We start from the raw sequence: 27,468 nt of genomic DNA on the forward strand, positions 1-27,468 counted from the left end.
AATTTTACATATAGCAATACTTTCAGGGATCTCTAACCACTTAACCTTGAAATCCTAAGCATATGTGTAGAGACTAAAGACAATGCTGCTTGGAGCAGAAGAGGAACAAAGAATACAATACAAATTGAAAGCTTCTCCTATGATTTTTTTAAAAAGTAGGCAAAGCTTCCATGCCATAATGTGATGATTTGAGATTACAGCCAACGATTCAGACATAGGAAACCCCTTTTTACTTTCTCACTAAATTGTTAGCTGTATTTAGCAACAATGAGATATGTGTATACTGTGGACAAAAATGCAATAGGTGTAATTGTGTACAAAAACATTTATAAATGAATAAATGCCTAAAACTCCCTCTATGCTTTCTTAAACAAAGAATGACAAATAAATGCAAACCCAATTCAAAGTAAAATTATTTGAGAGAGAGAGAGAGAGAGAGAGAGAGAGAGAGAGAGAGAGAGAGAGAGAGAGAGAGAGAGAGAGAGAGAGAGAGAGAGAGAGAGAGAGAGAGAGAGAGAGAGAGAGAGAAAGAAATTGACATTTGCCTTTATTTATTGTACTATCTCAAAATGTGTTATGTTTTAAAAGTGGAGTTGCTTCAACAGAGTGACACCTAGTGGCGCTGGGAATTAGCTGTTCCTAAATTCTCCTGGATGTCTGTCTGTCTGTGCTTTCCTTTGGAATACATTAGCTTTGATCTAAAAAAGGAAAGCCATTTTTTCTAGAACAATTTGTCACAATTGCTCAGCTTCAATGAATGAATTTGAGTAATGGAACAACTGTTGTTCTAAAAAGTAATGAACATTTTGCAAGAGATGGCACTACCAACTCACAAATATGTTTTTTAAAAATAGTAATTTTAGTGCTGCACAGAAAGCAGCTTTGTGCTATTTCTATTTTTAAAAAAGCATGTAAACATACAACTTATTTTGAGGACTCTTCCATTACCTGACACTAATAATGAGATACACGTGAATGTTCAGTGCATTCCAAGCAGTGTTGGGATTCAAATTTTTTTACTATCGGTTCTGTGCACGTGGCTTTGTGGGTGTGGCTCAGTGGTGGGTTTCAAAAAAATTTAGAACCTCTTCTGTGGATGTGGCCTGCTTTGTGGGAGTGTCTTGCCAGCCATGTGACTGGATGGGAGTGGCTTGCCAGCCATGTGACCGAGTGAGAGTGGCTTGGCAGTCATGTGACTGGGTGGGCAGGGCCAACTTGTAAAATGTGGTGAAACCCACTTAACAACGCTCTTACTTAGCAACCAAAATGTTGGCTCAGAAACTCTGGCATTTGAAGCACACAAGTCTTAAAGCTGTCAAGTTACAAGACCCTTGTACCACTAACCCTTTAGAAAAAAAACCCAGGGGTATTCAAACTTGACAGCTTTAAGACTTGTGGACTTCAACTCCCAGAATTCCTCCTCTCGCTCTTCATCTTGATGATGTGCGGACGGGCAGGGGACCGGTTCTAAATGGCACTGTAGATTTGTGGAACCTCCTCTATAGAAGAGGTTAGAACTGGCAGGAACCCACCCCTGGTGTGGCTTGATTGGTGTGACAGGGGAAGGATGCTGCAAAATCCCCTATTCCTTCCCCATCCCACTAACCTGCTTTCCAGCTCCGTTCTCCTGTTCAGGGCAACAAAAGAAGATCGGCAGGGGTGGGGGTGGGGACAATCTATTTGCCAGTTCTCTGAACTACTCAAAATCTCCACTACAGAGTGGAAATTCAGAGCCTGTCTCCAAAGCCTGTCAGAACTGGCTGAATATCACCTCTGATTCCAAGCATAATAATGGTTTGGAATAGACTAAAGAGTGGTTATACTGTTTATGTTTTGCAACTAATGATATCATTCTGAAACAACCTATGCAGTAATCTTTGGTTTCTTTTAACCAGGGTGTTATTAAATGAGCCATATGGCTTGGTTGACATATAATGCTAAGCAATAATGGACTGAGTCACTGAAACCATATCGCATTATGGTTTACTGTTAAGCATAAGCTGGGGCACTGTTTTCATGTACTATATTTGTACTAATTATTTCTGGGCAATTTGATTTCGTCAAGACAATTTAGAAAGAACATCCGAGCAACATTCTGTGCTGTCAATATAAGCCTGAGGTCAATTGCACAATCTTAGCCTTCTGTATCCAAATTTAATGACTATTATATGGGAAAATATCCCCACCCAAATGATCCTGGCATACATATTCCTGTTATATTAATATGCAATCTCACCATTAAGCGGTTCCCACATGGCTATTTAAAAGAAAGACATAAAAGCATCCATTAATTGGAAATGTGCTATGAAATATGCAAGATTTCCACAATGACACTAGAGAAAATTACTATAGAAAGCAAATATTTCTACATGTAGGAAATTGCAATGGGAGCAGTATTTTATTGTGAGTATAGACACATATGCACATACCCACACCCACTTTAAAGGTTTGTTTAATTCATATTTATGCAAAATATAATCTAATATACCCATGGGGAAGAATTCTGGTTACAGTCCACTAAAATTTCTTTTGCTTGGATGCCAAAGATAATAATAGAAGATGCTATGCAGACACACAGTACTTCATTTCAGCACATTTCAATAGGGCTTTTAATGGAGAGTTTCTTGGCATCTAATTAAACTCTACCAGCATAGTGCTAGATAAGAATTGAATAGATTATTTATGCATATCAAGTATGAGAACATGGAAGCCAAGGATCAACATTAAAAGGAAAAATAACACCCAGTGAAGAAGGTTCATGCTGAGGTATATCCTGGTGCTTGAAATTTACATAAATGTAATTCTAGTGCTTAAATACACCTTAGAAGTCTGTATTTTAGCTTCATGATTTTTGCTTCTATAAAAACCAAATTTAACCTAATGTATGTTTTGGCCATTAATAGCAATCAATAGTGAAAAGCTGCCCAGACACACCTATAGGGAGTTTTTAAAAATAATTTGATGGCATATAAATACCAGAAATAACTAATAAAGACAATTTCCCCTTTTAATCCCCGCTCCTTGAGTTCTTACTGTTAAAATAGTTGGGGTCACAAAAGCCCAACAGACTCTCCAGAATCTATTTGGTTGGAATCCAATCATCATTTCAATGTCTTCACAAAATCTTTCCAAGCCTGTAAAATAAACACATGTAAATCCAAATGCAAAAAGAGACTGAGCTACAATTAAGATCTCTGGTGATCCCCCTTGTGTCTAATTATAGAAAAAACAGGCAGTCTGATTTGTCAGTCAAGCTGTTCAAGACCATAGATATTATGATATCTATAATACGGATTACTCATATGGGAAGCCATACTAATAGGTGAATTACAAAGTTACATTTTATATAAACATTAATTTAATATATTGCAATATAAGGAATAAAATGAACACAACCTGTGGTCCACAGCAACATGTACTTAAGATTCTTATTTTTATTCTGAAGCATTGTTTTTATTGATGAAGACATGTGAATATTTAGAAACTTGAGTTGAGGGGTCTCAGTTTCAGAATTCTGAAATTGCTTTCTTGAAAGCAAATTGAGCCGTATTTTGGAAAATATGATTCTTTTCTATTTGATTTAGTAATGCTCACAGCTAATATTTATTTTCAACACTGGTTGATTTTAAAAAAATCCCCTTAGATGAACAAAAATCTTTCATTTTTAATTGGGTACTATTATTTTAGATATTTATACAACATATAATAAAAAAAAAGCTGTATGTGTTCTAATCTCAAGTCAAGAGTAAAAATTAGGGGGATGGAATTTAAGAATATTTTGTATATAAAGCTTTGGATTCTCCAATAAGGAAAAGAAATCAAGGCCTGAAATTTAACTTTGAAATTGTTCAACAGCAATACAATATTATTGTAAATGTAATGTAAAATACCACAAAGAAATCCAGATAGTTTTCCATTAGAAACAGAATTGTTTCTTTTGATGGCAATAATGTAGACAGGGCCATCATTTCCACATTATTTCAGTCCATTACTTCTTTTGATTGCTAGGCCTTTGCAAGACTTTCACATTATCTAGTTTGCTGCACCAGTTTTATGCACACAGCAGGTATATTTTTGCCTTAATGAAAAAAGGACTAATATTGAACTGGTGCAGCTTCCTTTTCAGTCTTGCAATTCAGCAACAGAACACCATCCAGTACCAACCAACGATGGATGGATTGTGTGACTTCCTTTTCTTTCACTTGTTCATCGCCATTCTTCACATCTCTTTATCACTAAGCAAGCTCAGTGACAAATGCTTTCCAACAGGAACTCACATAACACTGAATCACTGCAACAAACATTAATTATTCACTCCCAAAGTACAAAACATCCCATCTCGAAAACAAAAACAAAAATGTGTGACTTTTCTTCTGGAGAGAGTGACAGAACAAGGCTGACTGCTGCTCTGAATATGTTTAGATATTACTCCAGCATGAAATCTCAACCTTTCATATACACCAGCTTCTGTTACCACAGCAGCAATCTATCATAGTAGATGGAAAGTGTATAATGTAAAGGAAGGAAGGAAGGAAGGAAGGAAGGAAGGAAGGAAGGAAGGAAGGAAGGAAGGAAGGAAGGAAGGAAGGAAGAAAGAAAGAAAGGGGTGGAGAGAGAGAGGGACGGAGAAAGGAAGGAAGGGAGGGAGGGAGGGAGGGAGGGAGGGAGGGAGGAAGGAAGGAAGGAAGGAAGGAAGGAAGGAAGGAAGGAAGGAAGGAAGGAAGGAAGGAAGGAAGGAAGGAAGGAAAAGTAAGTAGGTGTTTGTGTGTCAGTGTGTGTACCAGTGGTGTGATTCAAAAATTTTTACTACCGGTTCTGTGGCATGGCTTGGTGGAAGTGGCGTGGCTTGGTGGGTGTGGCTTGGTAGGCATCACAGAGGAAGGATACTGTAAAATCTCCATTGCCACCCCACTCCAGAGGAAGATTACTGCCAAATCCCCATTTCCTCCCAATCAGCTGCGACTCGGGAGGCAGAGAATTAGATGGAGGCGGGGCCAGTCAGAGGTGGTATTTACCAGTTCTATGAACTACTCAAAATTTCCACTACTGGTTCCCCAGAACTGGTCAGAACCTGCTGAATACCATCTCTGATGTGTGTATGTACACATGCATTCTTCTCATTGCTCAACAATGCAGTAACCATTAATTTGATTCCCCTTTTAGATGAAAGTAATGCTCTTCATTCAATCATTATATCTAAGACATTCTTCTCAGGGCCTTAATACAACATACCAAAAGTCAAACAGATTCCGAGTACCAAATGCCAATCCTTTCTCCGATAGTAACACGACAACAATAATAGAATGTTTAATAATCATTTCCCTTTTTTAAGGATTCTAAAAGCTTGCTGCCTAATGAGCTTATTGTATGGATTCTCCTAGATTAAAACCTAAACTAAAGTTTGCAAGAAGGAATTCAAGGAAACATTATTGATAAAATAGATACCAAAAAAGCAATCGGTATGGGAAAAATACAAGACAACAACAAACTATAAAACTAAAGCCTTTTTTTTTTTGCAGATTCAAGGTTAATATGTCTCTTTTTACCATCTATATATTCTAATGAGAGCCCTTTGTTTTACAGCAGCAGGAATGCATCAAACCTGTGCATTGTTAGTGGATAGGTTAGCTCAGGGGTGTCAAACTGGTGGCCCACAGGTCAGATGCGTCACGCGCAGGCCACGCTCACCCACCTCCGCAAATGGGAAAAACATTGTGAAACATCACATGATGGCAACGTGACATGGTGAATTTGACACCCGTGGGTTAGCTCATTGTTAGCAGATAAGTTGCCTCAGTAAGACTGCTTCTAGACTTATCTGATCTAGATCTAATTCATCTCCCAATTATCTCATTTCTCCATAAAGAAGTGAGCTTCTCCCAGGCATGAAGAGCTGGTAAAGTTTTTGAATCTCTCTGTATTGTCAGCATTTTGGCTTGAGATGTTGAAGTTCCTCACTCTTCCTTCTCTAGCTCAGGAAGAAGGGAGAGAGGAGGAAGGTTGGAATATCCACAGTCTGAATGGAACAACCAAATGCTTTAGGAATCTTGTTGTTCATGCCTGTTTCTTCATGTCCCATTGGATCATAGGATGCTAGGACCCCCTAGCATCCTATGTCCCCATTGTTTCCCAGAATTGCCCAAATTCATGTTCATTTCATTGATGATGCTATCTAACCATCACATAATCTGCTGTCCACTTCTCCTTGGGCCTTCAGATTTTCCCAACATCACAGTCTTTGCCAATGAGTCTTTTCTTCTCATTAGATGGCCAAAGTATTTGAGCTTCAGTATCTGCCCTTCCAAAGAATAGTCAAGGTTGATATCTTTTAAGATTGACTATTGTTCGCTACTTGCAGTCCAAGAGACTCTCAAGAGCCTTCTCCAGCACTACAATTTGAGACATTTTTCATATTTGCATCATCAGAAATTGAGAGGTATCAAAGGTCATATTTTAAAATCCTAAAAAACTTACATAACATTCTCTCTTTTTTAACAACCTGGATTGTTGTGAATACAATAAATCCTCACAAACCTGTAGGGGACCCTGGATACAATATACTTTTTTTGTTGTTCAGATTTTGTCCATTTTTCATAGATACTGTCTGTTAATTAATTAAAGAATTTGTGGATTAAATCAAGATTTTAATGAAAATGGGGCATTTACAGCCATTATGTAATTATGCAAATGATGTAAATTTATAATATTAACCAATATTCAGATTCAATAGATATCGTCCCTCTTAACAGCCCATTAAAGTTTTACTGTTTATATAGCTTTTGGCCTATAATTGTGCCAAAAGTCACATCTATTCACGCTTTCTTCTAATGAATTAAAAAATAAAATGTCCAAGCTCAGTGTGTTAATGCTCATATAAAAACTAACCCTGCTAATGACAAGGGATTTAACACCATTATCATAAATAGCACCAAATGTAGTATTTAAATTTTGTCTATCAGTTAAAGTAAATGAAATGTTCATCAGTTTGTTTTGTTTCATTTTTAATCTAGCTTTTGCTTTCTCGTGTAACAGATATTCTGATAATTGTATTTATTTTAAATTATTGCATTGGTATTTTCTGGGGTTCTCTGCATTACCTTGTCACCAATTGCCCTTCTGCACCACTTAAATTTTTAAAGTTTGAAACAGTTTAAACATATTACTCATGAATAAAAAATATAAAATGTTGATGAGCTATTTCCAGATAGTCCTTTTGTTGGGACTGTTTTTCACATTGTAATGACTCCCTCTTTATTACAATTTTCACAATCTGATTATAAAACCAATTATAAGTTGTGAGACTAAAGACACAAATCTGATTGTATTAATGGAGATGGAGGAGGAGTAAGATTGAACTTTAATGGAATTGGGTGAAGAGGTTTCTGTTTACTTGTTTGAGGTGGGAAGAGGGTATCTCTCACTTTTGGACAACAGTACTGTTAAAACATCCTAAGCCAGTGTTTCTCAACCTTGGCAACTTGAAGATGTCCGGACTTCAACTCCTAGAATTCCCCAGCCAGCGAATGCTGGACATCTTCAAGTTGCCAAGGTTGAGAAATACTGTCCTAAGCATTCAGAATGCAAAGGTCCTGGATAAAAGTATATAACAGAAAGAGCAGTTAACAAAAGTACACAATTTGTTAGGCCCAAGAATCAAGAACCAAGTTTGTTCAAATGAGTGCAGGTTTAAACCATGTTAGCTCACTTCAAGACTCTGAATAGGTAAGGCAAATTGGTGGTAGATAAGAATCAATGGAGTTCAGAGGGCTGGACTAGATCACTTGTGGGTGCTAAGGGACTTCAAACTGAGCCCGGTCATTTCCTAAACCAGAGGTCTTCAAACTTGGCAACTTTAAGACTTGTGGACTCAAACTCCAAGAAGTCCACAAGCCTTAAAGTTGCCAAGTTTGGGGTTCCCTGTCCTAAACAATTCTAATCTTCTCTACTTTGGCTTTGGCTATTCCAAATAAGTTACAAACATTCTTGGAACTCTCAATAATGTCTGAAATAAACCTAGTTTTATGAATGAAGGCAAACCTAGCTTTGATTATGCTCTCAAGAAATAGGAGGGAGAATAGAGTATGTTAAATCAGTTTAACTTAAAATCCAATTTATTAATTTGATTTATGGATTGTTTAGGTCTACTGCTACAGGACCTCTGCATCCCAACCATTCACTTTTCATTTAATAAATTAAAATGTATATAGGTATACCTTATACATATAGTATACAGCATATGAAATGGATATCATGCTTTCTGAAAAATTATAACATGGAATTAACTATCTTTCAAAAGAAAAACTGATTCCTTTCCCTTGCTTCCTGACGTTTCTAATTTAAAAATCTAATTTAAAAATGGAAGAGAAATGAAATCTATTATAAAAGCCCTTGCCAGATGCAATAACAACATGCCCATTAGTTTTAAATGCTCAAAGAAAGGTGTTGCCTAAATGTTAAAGAACTTAATTCTCTACAGTTAAAACACACAGCATATCAAATTGAAAGAAGTATTTAGGAAAAAGAGAAAGAGACAAAATCCAAAACAAATTAGAACAAAGGTGTAAATGGCATTTGCCAAGAACTGAGATGCTTTTACAAGGGGTTAATCTGGAGGATATCACTTCGGAATTTTGTTAATGTGCTACCGAAAAGAGAATCACTCTAAAATCAAATCCTGTTCAATTGAGCAGAGTGAGGAGTAAAAAAATAAAATAAAATAAACTTTGAAGCATAGCATCTTGTTACAGCTTGCAGATAGTCCTCGACTTAACAACAGTTCATTTAACGACCGTTTAGTGGCTCTGAAGTGACTTATGACCATTTTTCACATGACCTTTCCAGCATCCCGTGATCATGTGATCAAAATTCAGATGCTTGGCTACTGGTTCATATGTATGACGGTTGCAGTGCCCGGGGGTCATGTGATCAGCTTTTGCAACCTTCTGACAAGCAGAGTCAATGGGAAATCCAGATTCACTTAACCACCCCGTTATTAATTTAACAAAGGCAATGATTCACTCAGCAGCTTTGGCAAGAAAAGTGGTAAAATCAGGCAAAATCACTTAACAAATGTTTCATTTAGCAATATAAATTTTGGGCTCAGTTGTGGTGGTAACTCGAGGACTACCTGTACTTTCAACCCTGACTGAGAACGAAACGGAAGTACAATGTTATTGTTGTTGCTATTCCTGCTATTATTATTTTCATCCTATACAACTCTTTCCTGAGATTAGTCCTCTACAACAGCAGTCACCAACTAATGGCCCGTGAGAAAATTTTGGTGGCCCGCAGAAAAATTATTTGCCTTTTTTATACTGCACTAAATACTAATTATCTTTTTAAAAAATTCATATTAGTGGTCTGTGGGATTTTAAATTATGAATTTAGTGGTCCCTGAGATCCAAAAGGTTGGCGACCCCTGCTCTACAAGGTAGAGCTGGTGTAAACTACTCCTGGATCCAAAGGCACTCTCAGGCTACATCATTTTGGGGACAATGCAGTAGATTTCATCTCATCTTTCATATCATAAACTCTACAATCACAACCTCCATCTTATTTGGATTTAGATTTTGCATGCCTGCAAACAGACATTTAGGGAGATAAGGCAAGAGCAGTGATGTGCAGAATGTTGCGTGGGTGTCATCAGTATATTCATAACACTTTACACTGGACTATATATCAGAATAGTTGCTATCTCACCCTTCTTCACTATCATTTTTCTTACTGCTATCAACTTAAATATTACATATTATTGAGAAAAATGATTGATGTTTCAGAGACGCGACAGAGGTTTTAAAGGCGACCGCAAGCTGTGATAAAGTCATTCTTCCCAATTTCACCTTCAGTTAAAGTGAAATTGCAGATATTTATTTTAGAAACCAATATAATCTTTTAGAATGGAGATGAAGGGGGAAAAATACTGTATGGGTACATGCAGTTTAAGGGTGATTCACTCAAATTCCTTTGAATTCCTTAAAAACTATTACAGCATGAAGATTGATGCTATGTAACTTGGTTCTGTGAGTTCTGCATTAATATGCATTATTGTTTAAATTTGCTTGTGGTCTACTACATGCTTTTGGTTTTTTTTTTAACACTGAATTACTACATTTTTATCCTTATATTTTGCTTGCCCTCCTTAGGTGGGCTTGCTCCAGAACCTTTGTTTTATAAATAAGCAAATCAATCAGTTGTTGAGAACAACGAGCATGAAGGGATAATAAGAGCCGTGTGATCATAACAACTGACATTTCATTTGATATCATCTGTACCTCTGTTAAGAATAACCCTATTCTGTCAGGTAGAATTTGTTGTACTTCTGCCACTCTGTGGCCAAAACCAGAATGGCATAAAAGTTTCATTGGTTATGGAGAATAACTCAAAACGCATTTTCTTTAACTTTTTCTGTTTCAATGCACTGCCTTCCATTAAACTGTAAACAAATTTTATTGTAATGTACTGTTTAGCCATTGTTGTACAAGTTTTTTCATTAGCCAAACTGAAAAGACTATCAACAAGAACAGGGGTGAAATGCTACCAGTTCACCCAAACCTGTAGTAAAAAAAATGCTACCAGTTTGGGTGAACTGGTATTTCAAGCAGAATTTACTGTTTTCTAGGTAATCTAAATTGCATGGCACAGAGGATTCCTCCTTCCTCATTGTTTTACTTACCTTTGCAGGTGTGCCTAGTAGCAGGCTCTGTCCACCTGCCCGAATGTCATCACATCCATTTTTTATGCTCAGCGCATGGGCGCACACGCTCACATTTGTGAACCAGTAAGGAAGGTAAGTAGATTTCAACCCTGAACAAGAAGTATTATTTTCTGACATATGCGGCTTCCCAGAAGCAATTAAAGAACTAAATAGGATTTCCCTTCAGATATGTTGAACTTCAAGTTCCATAATTTCAAGGCAGCATGTTTCTAACTGGCTAGAAATTACAATAGCATTATAATGTAATCTAAATTATCCAAAGGGCTTTACGTCAGAAAAGATTACATCTTGATCAAAGACACCAAAACTCTTACGTTTACAATTAAAATACCATTCAATACCCTTAAAAGGAATACATGCTTAATAATTTTTATTATAATATTTAATTAGTATTCCATCCTGTTTTTTTTAATATTTAATTAGTATTGTATCCTGTTTTTCATGAAGGAATTTAAGGTAGTATACATAAGATATGGTCTGCTCCTAGTTTTTCTCTGCAACACAGAGAGTAAGTAGAGATTGCTCAGGATTTCCCACGATATATCTGAGAATAAGGTTGAACCTTAATCTCCCAAATACTAATCTAACAAGAAAACCCGCAAATGGCTGAGTGATTATAAGCACTATGGGAGGCACCACATATAGTATGTTTTTCTGCATTAGATACTACAACGACTTGGATGGTTAGTCAAGAGACCATGTCCAAAGCTGAAGAGTCATTTAATCCCAAACTTCCTACAGTCCTAATTAATAAACATAATGGTAAACTGGTCTTATAAGATATTATAGATGTAGTGGGGCATAGTACTGAAACATGGTAGTCAAATTACAAGGTATATAGTTGTTCCTGATTGTTCCCAAACTCTGTGGGAAACACAGGGAGCACCCTATGGAAGAGGCATGGCCTTGTATGTGAAAGGGACTATTGACTCAAATGATCTTCACATCCCCCAAGTGGAAGATCAACAAAATCACTCTAGGTAGAAATATCAGATCCTAAAACAAGTAAATACTGGAAGTGTACTATTATCCCCTTATCAAGATGTTAGCTCTTGAAATGGAGAGTGATATCAGAGAGACATCCCCAAAAAGGAAGTCTTGTAATTATATGAGATGAATGTGCATTCAAGTTATGACCAAGGAAATATTCTTAGATACTATAAATGACTGTCTGCCAGAACAGATAGTCACGGAACTGACCTAAAGAAAGGGGCAACGCTGAACTTATCTACCTGCTCAGGAGAAATATACGTAGTTGAATGAATTTGGGATAGTTACTGTAATGCCATAAAGCTGAACATTGAAAAAAGCCATAGCCTCGCTAGCAAATCCCGTACAGTCCTATTAGACTTCAGAAATATAAACATCTCAAAATTAAGAAGACTAGTGAAACTCGGGGAAAAAATATCAAAAGGGTATCCCCCAGAAAGCTTGATTGTTGTTTAAAACTTCAATAAGACACAAATAAGGAAAATGCCCCTAAAGTCCAAGAAAAGTTCTGCATGGTTCATTGACATAGTAAAGGAGGCTATGGGCACCAAGAAAGTATTGATTGAAAGTAGAAGACCTGTCTTAATCAAGAAAAGAAGAAGCAACATTAACTCTAAAGAAATGCAAAGAGACAATGAGGGAGCCAAAAAGAAAATTTAATAGGCATGTTGCCAAAGCTGTGAAAACACATAATAAAAAAATTCTTCAATATATTAGAAACAGAAAACCAGCCAGGGGAACCATTGGTCTCTTGAGCCAGTGGTCTCCAACCATTCCTGCTGTGCAGACTGACAACAGTGGTGGCAGTGCATGGTGGCAGTGGTGGAGAAGGGGATGGTTTCATGCATTCAACCAGTTGCACAGCCCAGTTCCCAATGACCCACGACTCAGTACCTGTCCACAGCCCAGGGGTTGGGGACCCCTGTCTTGAACAATGAAGGAATCAAGGGTGCTAAGAAAATTGCAAAGAACCCGAATGAATGCTTTGCTTTTGCCTTCCTAGGAGCAAAATTGGGTGAGATTCTCAGGAAGAGACTCAGATGAACTGAACTATATTATAATGGGAACAAGAAAAGAAGTACTAGACTACAATGACAAACTGAAATTCAACATGTAATATTGAATAGCATCTATTGATGGATTAAAATCCAAGTCCATAAACTTTCTAACTAAATATGAAACTTGTTTTTACACATGGCCTTTGAAGAGGACAAATGAAAGATGTAACTCCAATTTTTAAAGGTTGGATTAATTCATGGAAATCACTGAGATTATTGGCTATTAGCCTTGATGTCAATGAGACTATCTCTGAAGGCCATCTGCTGGGAGATTAGGGGGCAATGGATTGACCACTATAACAACAGATTGCTGAGCAAGATGAACCCATGTTCTTATGTTCTTAACCTAATTAGCTTTTGAGCCCAATACAATCAGTCAGAGGTTGCCACAAGTTGAGATTGTTAAAGCACCTTTTTATATTCCAAGTCATAAAAATAATCAAGGAAAGAGAGAGAGGAAAGATCAAATAGGACATTACAAGTGTTTAATCTAACTGAATCTGTATGAGAGGGAATAAGTGAAAAGTAACGTTTGAAAAGGGTATCAAAGCAAAAAAAAACATATACTGTTTAGATTAAAGGGAGAATAAAAAAAGAGAACAAGTCAGAGGATAAAGACTGAACTAGAAAAAGTTTAAGAGGAATGAATTATGCTGGTATCTCTCAGTTTCTACTCTGAATCTCTATTTCTTTATGAATCTTGCAATAGTGTTGCACAGAGCTTGATCATTTCTCAGTGAAAGAGAGAAAACTCTTTCCTATATTTTAGATTTGCTGTATTAGTTTAACATAGAAGTAAATCGCTTTTCCCATAGATAACATATTTCCAATAATCGTAGGGCTGGGGATAAGAGAAGCAAACTATGAGCCATGGTGGTACAGTAGCTAGAGTACAGAACTGCAAGCTACTTCTGCTGACTGCTGATTGCCAGCAGTTTGGAAGTTCAAGTCCCACCAGCTCAAAGTTGACTCAGCCTTCCATCCTTCTGAGGTCGGTAAAATGAGGACCCATATTGTTGGGAGCAATATGCTGATGCTGTAAACCACTTAGAGAGGACTGTAAAGCACTGTAAATCAGTATATAAGCCTAAGTGTTATTGCTATTGCTACTTGACATTCTGTACCAGAAGCAAGAAGATAATTCCATTTTTATCCACTCTAAGGACAAACATAACTTATAAGAATACTCCTTTATAGGAGAGCTTTCCTCTTCCAAGTAAGTCTGCAATGAGTTTCTATTGCAATAAAATAGCACAAAGAAGCAATACAAATCTTGTAAGGAGGCCCTAAAGTTGAAATGTCGTACAATATTTCTAGTGAGTATTCAATTCATTTGCAATCATTCAATTTGTAAGATGTAAAGAGTTGCCTGTCATTTAAATGTTTCCTTCTTGAGACATACGGCAGCATGCAATCACCCATTTTATAAACAACATCTGGAGCAGTGTTTCAAAATATTGCTGTATTTCAAAGCTACATGAAAACGAGGAAAGCGCTTTACTTCAAATCTATACCCAGTATAATCCTGGTAGGACTATTTCCAACTTCAGAATCTGAGATGTGTCGGCAGCTTATTTATTTATAAATCCTTCTCTTGACTAAAGATATGTATGTCTCCCATTGGTTCCCATGGAAACAGGGTATGTGCATCATTTGGCTTTGAAAGGTCTTGTGAATAGTTATTTCTGGGCTAATCTACAGTATTGGCAATTTTTAGAAAGTGAAATCTTCTCACAAGTGATATAGGCTTATTTAGACAGATTTCTCATTCCTTCTGGTAAAGTCTGGAATCTTTCAAACCATCATGATTTTGGGGTTGTGTAATTGTAACAAAGAAGACTATTTAAATCAAGGTCTTCTCACTTGTGTTTAGGGAAAAGTACCTCATTTATTCATCATCTGATGTAATGGCAAAATGTGGGCCAATATAGTAAAGAATTTATAATTTATAATATAAAAATTTGTTATTTATAAGAAAGTGCTCTTGGGATCAATGATAAAAAAAAAATTAGTCTCCTATATATTTCATATTAGCACTTGTTTTTAAAAGTAAAAATAAAACTATCAGCATGGAAGATAGATATAATAACTTTTAGAATCTTCCAATTTAATGGCAATATACTATCAGGTAACACCAATTATCAGGTGACCAATAGCTGGTACCTGTGAACAAAATATTCCTTTGTTCTGTTTGGGTGTTGTCTGTTTGACAACACCCCTGCAGTTATTTTTATAAAAATGAAATTCCATGAATGTGCCAGGTTCTAAATTATAGCTAAAAGCCTCTCTTAGAAATCCCAGATCTCAACATGCATACCGGACCAATTATAAATCTCCGTAACATTGAAGGATGGCAACAGGACATTAATAACAACACTCTTTATTGACATCCCTATTGACCTTTGGTAACAATGCAGTGTTACTAAACACCATCAGCCTCTTCAGGAAAAGAGGTTGCTGTTGTAAGCGGTAGATAGAAAATTGCTTTTTCTATAAAAGGAGATTTAGTCGTACTGGATGACCTAGAACATCTTGTGGCATTATGGAAAGCAGGCAAACAAAATGTACAGGGGAGGATCATCACAGTGGAATAATGATATTTATGCAAAGATCATATATATGGAAATCACACTTCACTTTTAAAGTCATAAACATGCTAGAGTTGTCAGTAACAGCCTGTTCTACAATAGTCAGACCAAATTAAGTAAATTTGACTTTTAGCTTAGATACAGTCGTTACCACGCATGTCTGTCTGTATTAAGAAACTTTGCTGTCCAAGACAGATATATGGTCAATTCAAAGTTAATTGCCAAAAGAAATGTCTTAATTGTCTTAAAGTACCTGCAAGAGCAGGATAGATCACATTGTCACAGGGAATATTTTTTTTAGGCAATATTTGCAATTACACAATGGAAGAGGGGAAATAGTGATGTTATCAAAAAGGGCAGGCTTTTTAAGGAGGGGGCTGAAGTTTCTTCTTGAAAAGCATATTGAGCTATCAGCCATAGTTTACTAGAAAAATTCTGTCAGCCAAAATCAGAAATTTGCCACCAAATATGAGCACTGCTATTCTTGGGATTCCAAAGAACACACAGATGTGTTCCACAGGATACACATTCGTATCCTAGAGAAAAAAGAGTTATGAACATTCTTCCAATGGATAATAATTAATATTTTCTGTGAGTAAAGCTCGGGTCATTCTTTGTAAGAGATGGTAATCTAAGAAGGATGAGGAATCAATAATATCATCTCCATTGGCAGGATCATGAAGTCTTCCATTGATGGAACAAGTTCTTCCATTTGGAGACAGCAATTACCTATTCTACTGGTCATAATTCTGTTGTTACAATTTTGTATTTTCTATGAATGCATCTTTGTAATTAAGCTCAAATATGCCATCATTATTCAGTCATATATTCCAGTTAAAATATTCACGTGGATTGGCCTTGAAAAATCATAAGAAATACATTAATTTGTAATCATTTTAGAACCCTAATCTTGACTGCTGCACGCCTACATACTTATTTGAGGGCTGTATTAATTAGTGTAGATTATATGCTTCATTATTACTTTTATATCTCTCACTAAGTCATATTCACATTAATGATAACAACTTGCTATCTATTTACTGACTTAATCAGTTTTAATATAATTGTAACAGTACTAAACATTGCCCTTGATGGAATATCCAAAAATATTTGGTTAAGATTCTTTTAGACGTATATTTTGAAATGTTAAATGAATAACATTTTAAAACTTGTATTTGTGGAATTATCTGTTACTTATCAATATCCCAATTTCACATGTAAGAACTATTTGCATAACCTAAGGATAACATTTCCATTTCTTACCATAAACATACGAAATGCCAACAAGTTCAAAGATGGCTATTATAACAAGAGAATAAGATGCTGCATAGGTGTCCACAAGCTGCAACATGTACATCCCACCCTAAAATTAAAAACAAATAGTTATTAATAGAAATGCCACTTGACTTTAGGATGCAGTCAGCAGGAACCCAACTAATAATTGTGGTAAGAAAAAAGTACAATTACTGCTGTTTTGTCATCAAGCCCCATCTCACTATGAAAATATAAATATGAAAATATGAACTATAAATATAGACTTTTTCAAGAATGTCTATTTTTGATATGTCTTTACAAAAAAAATGGGGGGAGGAGTAGCCAAAATGAAATGAATATCAAATTAGGTTTTTATATGATGGCAGAGCTTTTCTATTTGAAATTCCTATATACACTAGAACCGTGAGGGAAAACCTATGGCATGTGTGCCACAGATGGCACACTGAGCCATTTCTGAGGGCACGTGAGGTGTTGTCCTGTCAGCTCCAGCGCCAGAGGTAGGTTCCTACCAGTTCGCACCAGTTCGGTAGAACCGGTTCGTCAAATCTACCGAACCAGTTAGAAAAGGTTCCACCAGCGGACCCGGAAAGCAGGCCACACCTAAAGAAGAGATTCCAAAATTTTTTGAAACCCACCACTGTCCAGTGCGCATGCACATGCTGGCCAGCTGCTTTTTGGCCTTGATTTTCAGCTGGTTTTTTTGTCCTCCGGAGGCTTCCCTGAAAGCTGGGTAGGGAGAAAAATGGCCCAAAGGGACCCACCAGAAATCTGGAGGCTTCAATGAGCCCTGCGTGTGTATGTTACAATGGCATTGGAAAAAGTGAATTATTTTCACACTGTTGCAGCATCTCCATGATCACAACATTCAGGCATTTTGCAACTGATTCATATTTATAATGGCTGCAATGCCCTTGGGGTCATTTTGTGGCTTTCTAACAAGTAAAATCAATGGGTAAGCCAAATTCACTTAACTACTGTTACTAACTTAACATCTGCACTTATCAACTATGGCAAGGAAGATTGTAAAATTCACTTAACAATGGTCTCGCTTAGCAACTTTAATTTTCGGCTCAGTAAGTCGAGAACTACTTGTATATGCTTAACAGGGCTTCAGAACTGTCATACATTTTCATGATCAGTGAAACTTCTCTTCAAACTGCACTTCCTCTGGAGTTAATCTACTCTTAGGGCTGGTTTTTCTAATTGGATCTGGCACATAAACAGCACATAATGTAATATATGTTTACCTGAGTGATCATAGGAAAACCCATGATGAAAAAGGAAATGCAGCATCCAAGAGTGAACAGTGGCTTGTGGGTTCGTAAATACTTCGGAAATTCATCTGAAACAGATGTCACTATGGTTTCAATAGTGGCAAACTGAAATGTCAAAGAAAAAAGAAAAAAATCAGTAGCAATCAGTGAGTAAAACATCAGATTTCTGGTTAGTTTGAACATCATACTTTAAGGGAAATCCCTTATCTCACTATGTTTCTGCTTTGTCCATTTTATATTTCACAGATTAAAAATTAGGAATGAATAAATTATATTCATGACAAACCTAAGTAAGTATTTTAAGTAAGCCAAATATTATTAATAAAGTACAGATCATTTGTTACAGTCAAAAATTAAAATAAAAAAAGATGGGGAGAAAATCATGTGTCATTCAAATGATTTACAGAAGCAGTTTTCATCTTAAACATTAGCTACCCAATTTCACCACATTGATTCTTCTTAATCTCTTGTCATTCGCTATGTTTATGACTTCAGCCTTTCTGGAACAATAATACAGGTGTGTACACAGCATCCTATTCTCCCCATTCACCAAGTTGATCTAAATACATTTTAAGCCCTCCCATTCTTCCATTTTGCTTCAATCCTTATTTGGATTTCCATCTGTTTGAGATTGAGATTGAGATTTATTAGATTTATATGCCGCCCTTCTCCCAAGGACTCAGGGTGGCGTACAACAATTAAAAGAAACACATAATATAAAAGTTAAAAAAAATTAAATGGAATATCCCAAACCCAATTAAAATTGACAATACATTTTTTTTAAAAAAATTGAATTAAAATTAACAGTGATCAATACTTTATTTTGTTTTGTTCAGGCCAGTCTGGCTTGCTGGGAAAGCCAACTTTTTGGGCGCATTGGAAGGACCAGAGGTCGGGGATTATACGAAGCTCCGCGGGCAGCTCATTCCAGAGGGAAGGCGCTCCCACAGAGAAGGCTCTCCCCCCTGGGGTCACTAGCCAACACTGTCTGGCCAATGGCACCCTGAGGAGGCCAACTCTGTGGGATCGCACTGGACGATGGGAGGCTACAGGTGGCAGTAGGTAGTCTCGCAGGTACCCTGGTTTGAAGCATGTGAGTGATATGCTCCATACAGTTCTGATTAATGTTCTGACACACACACACCCTTTTTTATATAGCAGTTTAGCAATTGTCTGTAATTGATAATTAGTCTATAGATACTATTAGTTTATTTTTTTTATTTGATTTCGATAGCCACCCATCTCAGCAAGGCTGGGAGGTTTGCAATTCAGAAACATATATTATACAATTAAAATCTTAAAACATTCAAACCATTAAAATGCCAAAAAATTAAAACTTCTAATTTGAGTCCATATAAAGTACAACATCTGGCCTGTTAACTATCTAGCCAGGAGGCGGGCCTTTGGCACATGTAGCGCCCTAGGCTCAGGAGCATAACAATATCTTTAAAGCTTTATGGAAGGCTGACAGGTTTGAGGCCATTTTAATCTCCAAAGGGAGAACGTTCCAGATAGGAGGGGCTGCTGCAGAATAAATTTATATTCTAATTCCTGTCAGCCAACATTCTTTGGTTGACAGGATCTGCAGCATGGCCATCCAATTTGGTCTAATTGGAAGGGTAGAAATTCTTGGGACAAGGTGATACCCGAGTTCCAAGTCATTAGTTATTTGTAAACCAAAGGCAATTATAATAATAATCTCAAATCCTGTATAAATGAATTCAGTGTCACTTACTTTGAAGAAACATGTATAGCATCATCAGTTGTATGCTAAATTTGTCAGAAAATCTGTGCTGAATCCCAGCCTGCAACCACTTACATTAATTCAATGTACTGTTGACATTCTGAACTTTTAATAAACAAACTGGAAGTCAAATAATAAAAAAATATTTATCTACCATTGTGTCCAATCCAAGTGTAAGAAGCATCAAGAAGAAGATTATAGCCCAAAATGGAGAAAGTGGAAGCCTAGTTAAGGCTTCAGGATATACCACAAATGCAATGCCAGGACCTAGAATTCCAAATAAAATAGACAGAAATCATATTGATAGCTTAAATAAGAAGCATCCTTTGAATTGCGGGGTCATACTGACAAAAAAAAATCAATTTCAATTTAAGATGACAACATTTAGAAGTCAGTTTCCCACCTTCCAATTGAATAGTGCATTATAGGGTCACAGAATGTAATATTCCAATCATACATTTTGAGCACAAGCAATCTTCAGAAAAATCTAGCTTTTCACAGAAAGGGGATGGCAAAGATCATTATTAGAACAGCAGGGAGTTTGCTATGTATCTATTAAATACAAATATGCCCTGACTTTGAAAGAGAATGTGATATAGTGAAACATTTCGAGAAATGTTTGTGACTCTTCAGAGTACACCCTGTTTCATTTTATTGATGCCCAACAGCAACATAGAAACACAACTTCTCTTTAAAATATTTGTCTTTTTAATTGCACTCCCACTTGTTTCATTTACTATACACAAATTTCCTCCATCACTTTTATGTACCAGGCATCATCTGTTGGAGAAACTGGTGCCATCCCAATATTTTTATTACCAACATGAACAATGGTTGGTTTGGCAAATCTACTGCATTGGGTATTTAAACCCAAAACATCTGGTAGGCAACAGATTTCCCTTTCCTGAGTTACTCTGTAATACATCACTGCCCATTTATTTTAGCAAAGCAAGAGTTAATTTCACAATCATTATATATTTCCCAAAAATGTTGGAAAACTCTTGTCAAACATAAAATACTGCTTGAAGACTTTTTTTATTATTATTACTGGTGTGAGGCAATGCAAGAGGCTGACTTTAAAGCCTGCTGTTAACTGGGAGTTTTTCTTGGCAAGAAGGCTTAGGGGATGTTATATATTCATGAACATGCTCTTTCATCTCCTGATTAAAGATTTTTTTCTTGACTACTACAGATAAAAATGCTGCTTGCAGTAGCTTCTTGCACGTTTGGAAATTAAATTAAGGGATCAAAATAATGAGTTTCTAGAATTCATCATACTGTGGGAAAACCTAATTGCAGGAAATGAAACTGCAAATCTCTCTTGATTGGGATCCTTTAAATTAATTTCATGGAGAGTTGGAGGTTATGACCAGGGAGAGCTAGATATAGATAAGGGCAGTTGCTGGGCTTCAATACCCATTTGGGAAAAGACAAACATTACCCTTTACAAAATTAATTCACAATTCAAGCAATAATTCAAATAGTACCTTATAGTAATGGAATAACTGGCATCTTCCTTTTGAGACAGCCATATTATACAAATATCCACCAAATTTGGTTATTTGGCATTTCAAAGCACACATATAGTCATACTACAGAACAGTGGTGAGATTTAAAAAATTACTACCAGTTCTGTGGGCGTGGCTTGGTGGGCGTGGCATGGCTTGGTGGGCATGGCAGGGAAAGGATACTGTAAAGTCTCCATTACCACCCCACTGCAGGGGAAGGATACTGTAAAATTTCCATTCCCTCCCCATTTCAAGGGAAAGTTACTCCAAAATCCTCATTCCCTCCTGATCAATTGGGAGGCAGAGAATAGATGGGGGTGGGGCCAGTCAGAGGTGGTATTTACTGGTTCTCCAAACTACACAAAATTTCCACTACCGGTTCTCCAGAACTGGTCAGAACCTGCTGTATACCACCTCTGCTACAGAAGAGCGTTGGGCCTTAAGAAAAGGTTGCTATATGTCTGCTTTAATTCTATGAGCTTCTGAATCACATGAATGCAAACATTGTAGTTCCGTTCTAGAGTTCTTATTCTTCAGCAAATTCTATTGTGCTTCTGTTTGGAATCAAAAGCCTACCTTATCAGGTTGTTTTGAAGTTTTAAGCATTAATATACAACTTTTGCATCATTACAGTTTGCAGTTGTCTGGATTCTGAAGCACTTAAACAGTACTAAAGCCCCCTTTTGTAAGCTGAATCTAAACTTTCACAATCGCCTAAATGCTCTTGAGTTTTTATCTCTTACTTGAAATCCTAGAGATTTTAAAGCAATTTTTAAACATTTCTAATACAGCAAACTAGACAAGAGTCATTGGAAAGGAACTAAAATATACATGCTGCTTTGCACTCTTGCACATGTCATTTTAAAAGAAAGAACCATTCAATTTAATGGGATCATACTTCGTGAAAAGCAGAAACCAAAACTTACTCATTAGCTGTATTAACTATTTTATGGTTTTATTTAGCATTTAATGGTACTGTTTAATAACTCATAAAGTGAAGTAGGTTTATTTATATAGGTAAATTCTGAAAGAGGCCTGCACATTTCTTCACATAAAATACAACTCTTAGAAACTGAAGAATCTGGATAGAATAGTTGTCCAAATGAATATTACATATTTGTATTAAATCAGACATATCCAAGCAGTGGCCCATGGCCTCGTGCTTCCCTGGATAGCTAGTAATGCAGCCCCACAAGATATTTTAACATTATTTGTGTGTGTGTGCGTGTATGTGTGTGTGTGTGTGTGTTTTCATATATATACATACACACACACACACACACACACACACATACATACATACATACATACATACATTAACTATATAATTTATACACAGCCAAAGATAATCCCTCTTCACTCATTGCAAATCAGGCAAGCCAAAAGGTCAAGCCCACCTGTATTCAATAAAGAATTATGAGTAAACCTTTCAAGGAATGAGTTGCAAATTTAACATGATACGCTCACAAAATGAACAATTTTTGCCTTTGATGACATGCAGGTATATATCAATACCTCTTAGTACTTAGACTTACATACCTCTTCGTAGTGCTTTTACAACTCTCTCTAGGCGGTTTACAGAATCATTATATTGGCCCCAACAATTTGGGTCATCATTTTACCCACCTCGAAAGGATAGAAGTCTGAGTCAATCTTGTGCCAGAGAGATTTGAACTGGCAAATTGCAGGCAGGCAGCAGGCAGCAGAAGTAGCCTGCAGTACTGCACTCTAACCACTGTGCACCTTGGCTCTCATATACATGTTTTCCCCTGGAATTCATGGGTAACTTGTTTCTGAACCTTGGATTATTGCAGGTTTCAGTGAAATTCCTGCAATCTCTTTACACACACTCTTCTGTCACTGCTGAAATATTTTACAGAAGCATAGAAGGAGCAAATGCTTACATGTACAGTAATTCAGCTTGGACTGGCCCAGCATTTCAATATTCAATAGGTAAATTCCCCAGTGTTTGCACCTATTAAATAAATTATTATTACGTGCCAGGAAGGTTTTATGGAGTCTGAAAGTGGTTTAGGAATAGGCAACCTCATAAGACAATTATCCCAGTGATCAAATATTTATAGCTTGAGAACATATTATCAAATGCATGTACATTACCAAGATCGTTTGCAAACCTTAAAATTCAAATTATATTTTGACCAATTTGACAGCAAAGATAGAAGAATCAGTTCCATTCTGATTCTACACTGACAATTTTCAGCTTCAACTTGTATAAATAAGGCAATTGTATTATGTCTCACTGCATTAAAGAATCAGTTAAAGGAAGCACTCATCTTAAGAAAAGATTGTGATATTACATAGTTAAACCTGTCAATATGTGCTGTTAGGCAGCCTATACAAGATATGAATGGGGAATTAGGGCTTTGAGTGCAGCTTGACTTGTAGTTACTTCATGGACACACCTACATAGTTTCCTTAGCAACCATACAGAAGTAGTTTGCTTCTTGCTTCTTCAAGATATTTTTTCCCACTGACCTATAAATGTAATATTTCCTGCTGCGGGAAATCAACTAATTTCTTTGTTGTCCTCAGAGGATGTAAAGGGAACACAGATGCTGTCTGACTAGCTTCTACTCAGAGCAAAGATAAGCATGGCATGTTATCCTTTGACTTATACGACAACCATTCTTATAGCATGTTTCAAGGTGTTCCGAGTTGTGGCATTTTGCTCAAATGCTTCGTCTGCTCTAATCTCTAGGTATATGCAGGATATCTTGCCCAACAGAAACCAGGACAAAATCAGTACTGCCCAATAATTCAATATTCCAAAAATACATTTATATGAAAAACAAAAGATCCTACCTTGGTCTGCAACATCTTCAATATCCACTTTGAGTTCATTTGCCATGAATCCAATCACTGAAAAGATGACAAAGCCTGCAAATATACTTGTGGCACTGTTGGTACAAGTTACTATCAAGGTGTCCCTGAAGAAAGGAAAGGCAAAAGAAAATATGTTTGCCAGATTTTTAATTGAGTAATAATGATGTAGCAGGTAATGTGTTCTGGGTATGTAATTATGTCACACCAATGACATACCAATATTTAATAACTATGATACCAAATGCTATTTATTCATTCCATTTGGATAGCTGCTCATTCAACAACTGAGCCTGGGCAGCGAACAAAATTAAAATAAAATAAATAATAATAATAATAACAAACAGAATCAGGAGCAGGGCTATCCATAGGGTGCTACAGCAGAAAAGCTTCTTCTTCTGTGCCCAGCAAACTAACATTCCTTAACCCATGGGGCCCTAAGCATGCCCATCCTGCCTGACTAGTTTGAACAAGTAGATATAACTGGGAAGTAAGCCAGTCCCAAGTAATTTAAATTTGAGAAGCAATACCTTGATTTGAGCCTGGAAGCTTATGCAGTTCACAAAGAAGTGGTGTTACATGCACTAAGTTACGAATGACATCTACTACCTATTGTGTTACCAGTTAAAGCTTCCAAGTGTTTTTCAAGGACAGCCCATGTAGACTGCATTGCAATAATCCATACAAGAAGTCACTGGGGCATGTGTAATAAGTAGGGGGTCCTATTCCCAGAGCGGGTGCAAATGATGTACAATCCACATTTCCATTAACAACACTCCCCACCCACAAAAAGGCTACACTAATAAAAATAATTTGATTCACTTTATCAAGGTAGATATTATACAATACTAATGCTTTTAAATACAGTAATTCTAAGAAAGTGATCACTAATTCCTAACTTCATTGTGTGTTTCAAGTCAAGTATTTCATTATTAGCATCAACAGCATAAATCTTATTTTTTTAAAAAATAAATTTAAAATCTTAGATTTTAAAACAAGGAAAACAATAAGTCAGCATTCACAAACCCTAGTACAGTGATTTAAGATTTAAGATTTAAGATTTAGTTTATTTGTATGCCGCCCTTCTCCAGGAGGGACTCAGGGCGGCGAACAACTCAAAAGGGGAAAAGGGGATACAAGCACAATACACGTAATTAAAATACACAAGAGTCATACAGCCATACAAGTCGAGAGGGGAGGGGAACTCATCAACCCCAGGCCTGCCGGCACAGCCAGGTTTTGACGGCTTTCCAGAAGGCCTGGAGAGAGGTGAGGGTCCGAATCTCCGCGGGGAGTTCATTCCAAAGGGCTGGAGCTGCTACAGAGAAGGCCCTCCCCCGGGTGGTAGCCAGATGGCATTGGCTGGTAGACGGAACCCGGAGGAGGCCGACCCTGTGCGATCTAACGGGTCTATGGGAGACCTTTTTTGACCTTTTTTGATGGCAAACCTTTTTTGGCTCGCATAGCAAAAGTGGGTGGAGTGCAGTGGGGTCATGCGTGGGCATGCCACACATGCGCATGCTTCTCACCTCTGCACGCATGTGCGCACGACCAGCACTCTTTCCACCCCCCCATGCTTTTGGCACTCTTTTTGTCCTCCACAGGCTCCAGAGACTTTCTAGGAGCCTGGGCAGGGTGAAAAGAGTCTCCCTACCACTCCTGGAGGCCCTCCGAAGGCTTCAGGAGCTTCCCTGAAGCCTCCTGAGTGCGAAAAACCGCCCCTATGGGCAAACCGGAAGTTCGGGAATGGATTTCTGATTTTCTCATAGGGCTGTTTTTCGCCATCCGAGCCTTCAGGAGGCTTCCCTGAAGGCGAAAAATGGCCTTACGGCCAAACCGGAAATCATTTCCTGTTTGCTCACAGGGCCATTTTTTGTTGTCTAGAGCCTTCAGGGAAGCCTCCTGAAGGCTCCGGAGGGCAAAAAATGGCCTCAAAAGAAGGCCGAAGTCAGCTGGCCAGCGCGCACATGCGCGCTGGAGCTGACAAGGCAACATCTCACATGCCCTGACAAATGGCTCCATGTGCCACCTGTGGCACGTGTGCCATAGGTTCACAATCACGGCCCTAGTGCAAACCTCACAATGCCTAAAACAATGAAAGGTAAATCTTAGGTGGACCTTATCAAATAATGGAAGTGACCACTTATAGGCATTTAAGATGTTCAAGTGAAGATTTGGGGAAAAAATTATGTTATACTACATACCATATTTTTCGGAATATAAGACTTTCCGAAGTATAAGACATACCTAGCTTTTGAGGAAGAAAACAAGGGGGGCGGATCTGCCTCTGCCTCCTAGCAATTTGCTTCCTTGCAGCAAACAGCAAGTTTCATTTTCAGTTTAAGCATGGCCTCCCGATGATCAGCTGTTTCAGGCTGCAGGGATTGCCATAGCCTATTGCTGCCTCCACAAGCCCCATTTTCTCTGTTTGCTGCAAGGAGGTAAATTGCTGGAAGGCAGAGGCCAAAGGGTGGGGCCAATGGGTAGGTGGACCTACAGTCAGTGTATAAGACACACCCAAATGTTTACCCTTTTTTAGGGGGGGAAGGTCCGTCTTATACTCTGAAAAATATGGTAACTAAGAAAACATTTGAGATAAATTGTATGTTCTTATGATGAGTTCAGTTTTTCCCATCCTGTACTTTCTTCATAAGTTATCCAGTTTTAATACAACCAAAGGGCAACAGATTGGAAATCCTACTTTGGGTGTTATTTCTGAATGCTGAAACTCCAGTTTCAAGTGTCTAATCAGCATTCCATTACTAAGCTGCTTCAAGACAAACTCATTGTATACAGAAAAGTGATACGTTCTGCACGCATAGTAGATCACTGAACATAAAATTCAGTCTACATAATCATCAAATGCATGCCTCAATAATTTAATGTTTATAAAAGACAGATGTCAACAAAAACATTTAACTCGCAGAGAGCTTTAAGAATGGGCACACGAAATGTGATGCTAAGCATGTAAGGAGATTTAGAAGAGTTCCTTAGCCATTACTTTGAAAGTTCAAAAGTTCAGTTCACACTTATCCAAGGCAGTTACAATAGTAGGCATTTCTTCCTCTACTGCCCACAACAGTTTCATGCTGATTGAGGCTACGTGTATTTGGAGAAGGCCTTGTTTTTTTACTTGATTTTGTTTTTTGGCCTGCCACAATCCCATGATCTCAGCAGTTACAATGTCACAATTAAAGCAACAAAAAAAGTAGAACACACAGAGGAAGGAAGGAAGGAAGGAAGGAAGGAAGGAAGGAAGGAAGGAAGGAAGGAAGGAGGGAGGGAGGGAGGGAGGGAGGGAGGGAGGGAGGGAGGGAAGGAAGGAAGGAAGGAAGGAAGGAAGGAAGGAAGGAAGGAAGGAAGGAAGGAAGGAAGGAAGGAAGGAAGGAAGGAAGGAGGAAAAGCCCCAGGTGATGTTAGACACTAGCTCTTCAAAAGAATTCCTTTTTTTAATAAGTTCCTAAAAGCTATCAGGA

At 37.4% G+C, this 27,468-nt stretch overlaps 1 protein-coding gene across 1 annotated transcript in view; it reads right to left on the reverse strand.

Annotated features, from left to right (window-relative positions):
• Nucleotides 1–27,468, reverse strand: part of SLC6A5 (solute carrier family 6 member 5) — a 54,396-nt gene that overhangs the window by 4,072 nt on the left and 22,856 nt on the right. Inside the window, exons 7-11 of the mRNA XM_087704253.1 lie at nt 23,975–24,099; nt 19,798–19,910; nt 17,873–18,004; nt 16,614–16,713; nt 3,034–3,134 (exon numbers count right to left, since the gene is read on the reverse strand). Coding sequence (XP_087560379.1) covers nt 3,034–3,134; nt 16,614–16,713; nt 17,873–18,004; nt 19,798–19,910; nt 23,975–24,099 — 571 coding nt within the window. The remainder of the gene's footprint in view (nt 1–3,033; nt 3,135–16,613; nt 16,714–17,872; nt 18,005–19,797; nt 19,911–23,974; nt 24,100–27,468) is intronic.

Source organism: Thamnophis sirtalis, unplaced genomic scaffold (assembly GCF_051295495.1).
Source record: "Thamnophis sirtalis isolate CommonGarterSnake01/CBP01778 unplaced genomic scaffold, rThaSir2_p1.2 scaffold_1, whole genome shotgun sequence".
NCBI classification, from domain to species: domain Eukaryota; kingdom Metazoa; phylum Chordata; class Lepidosauria; order Squamata; family Natricidae; genus Thamnophis; species Thamnophis sirtalis.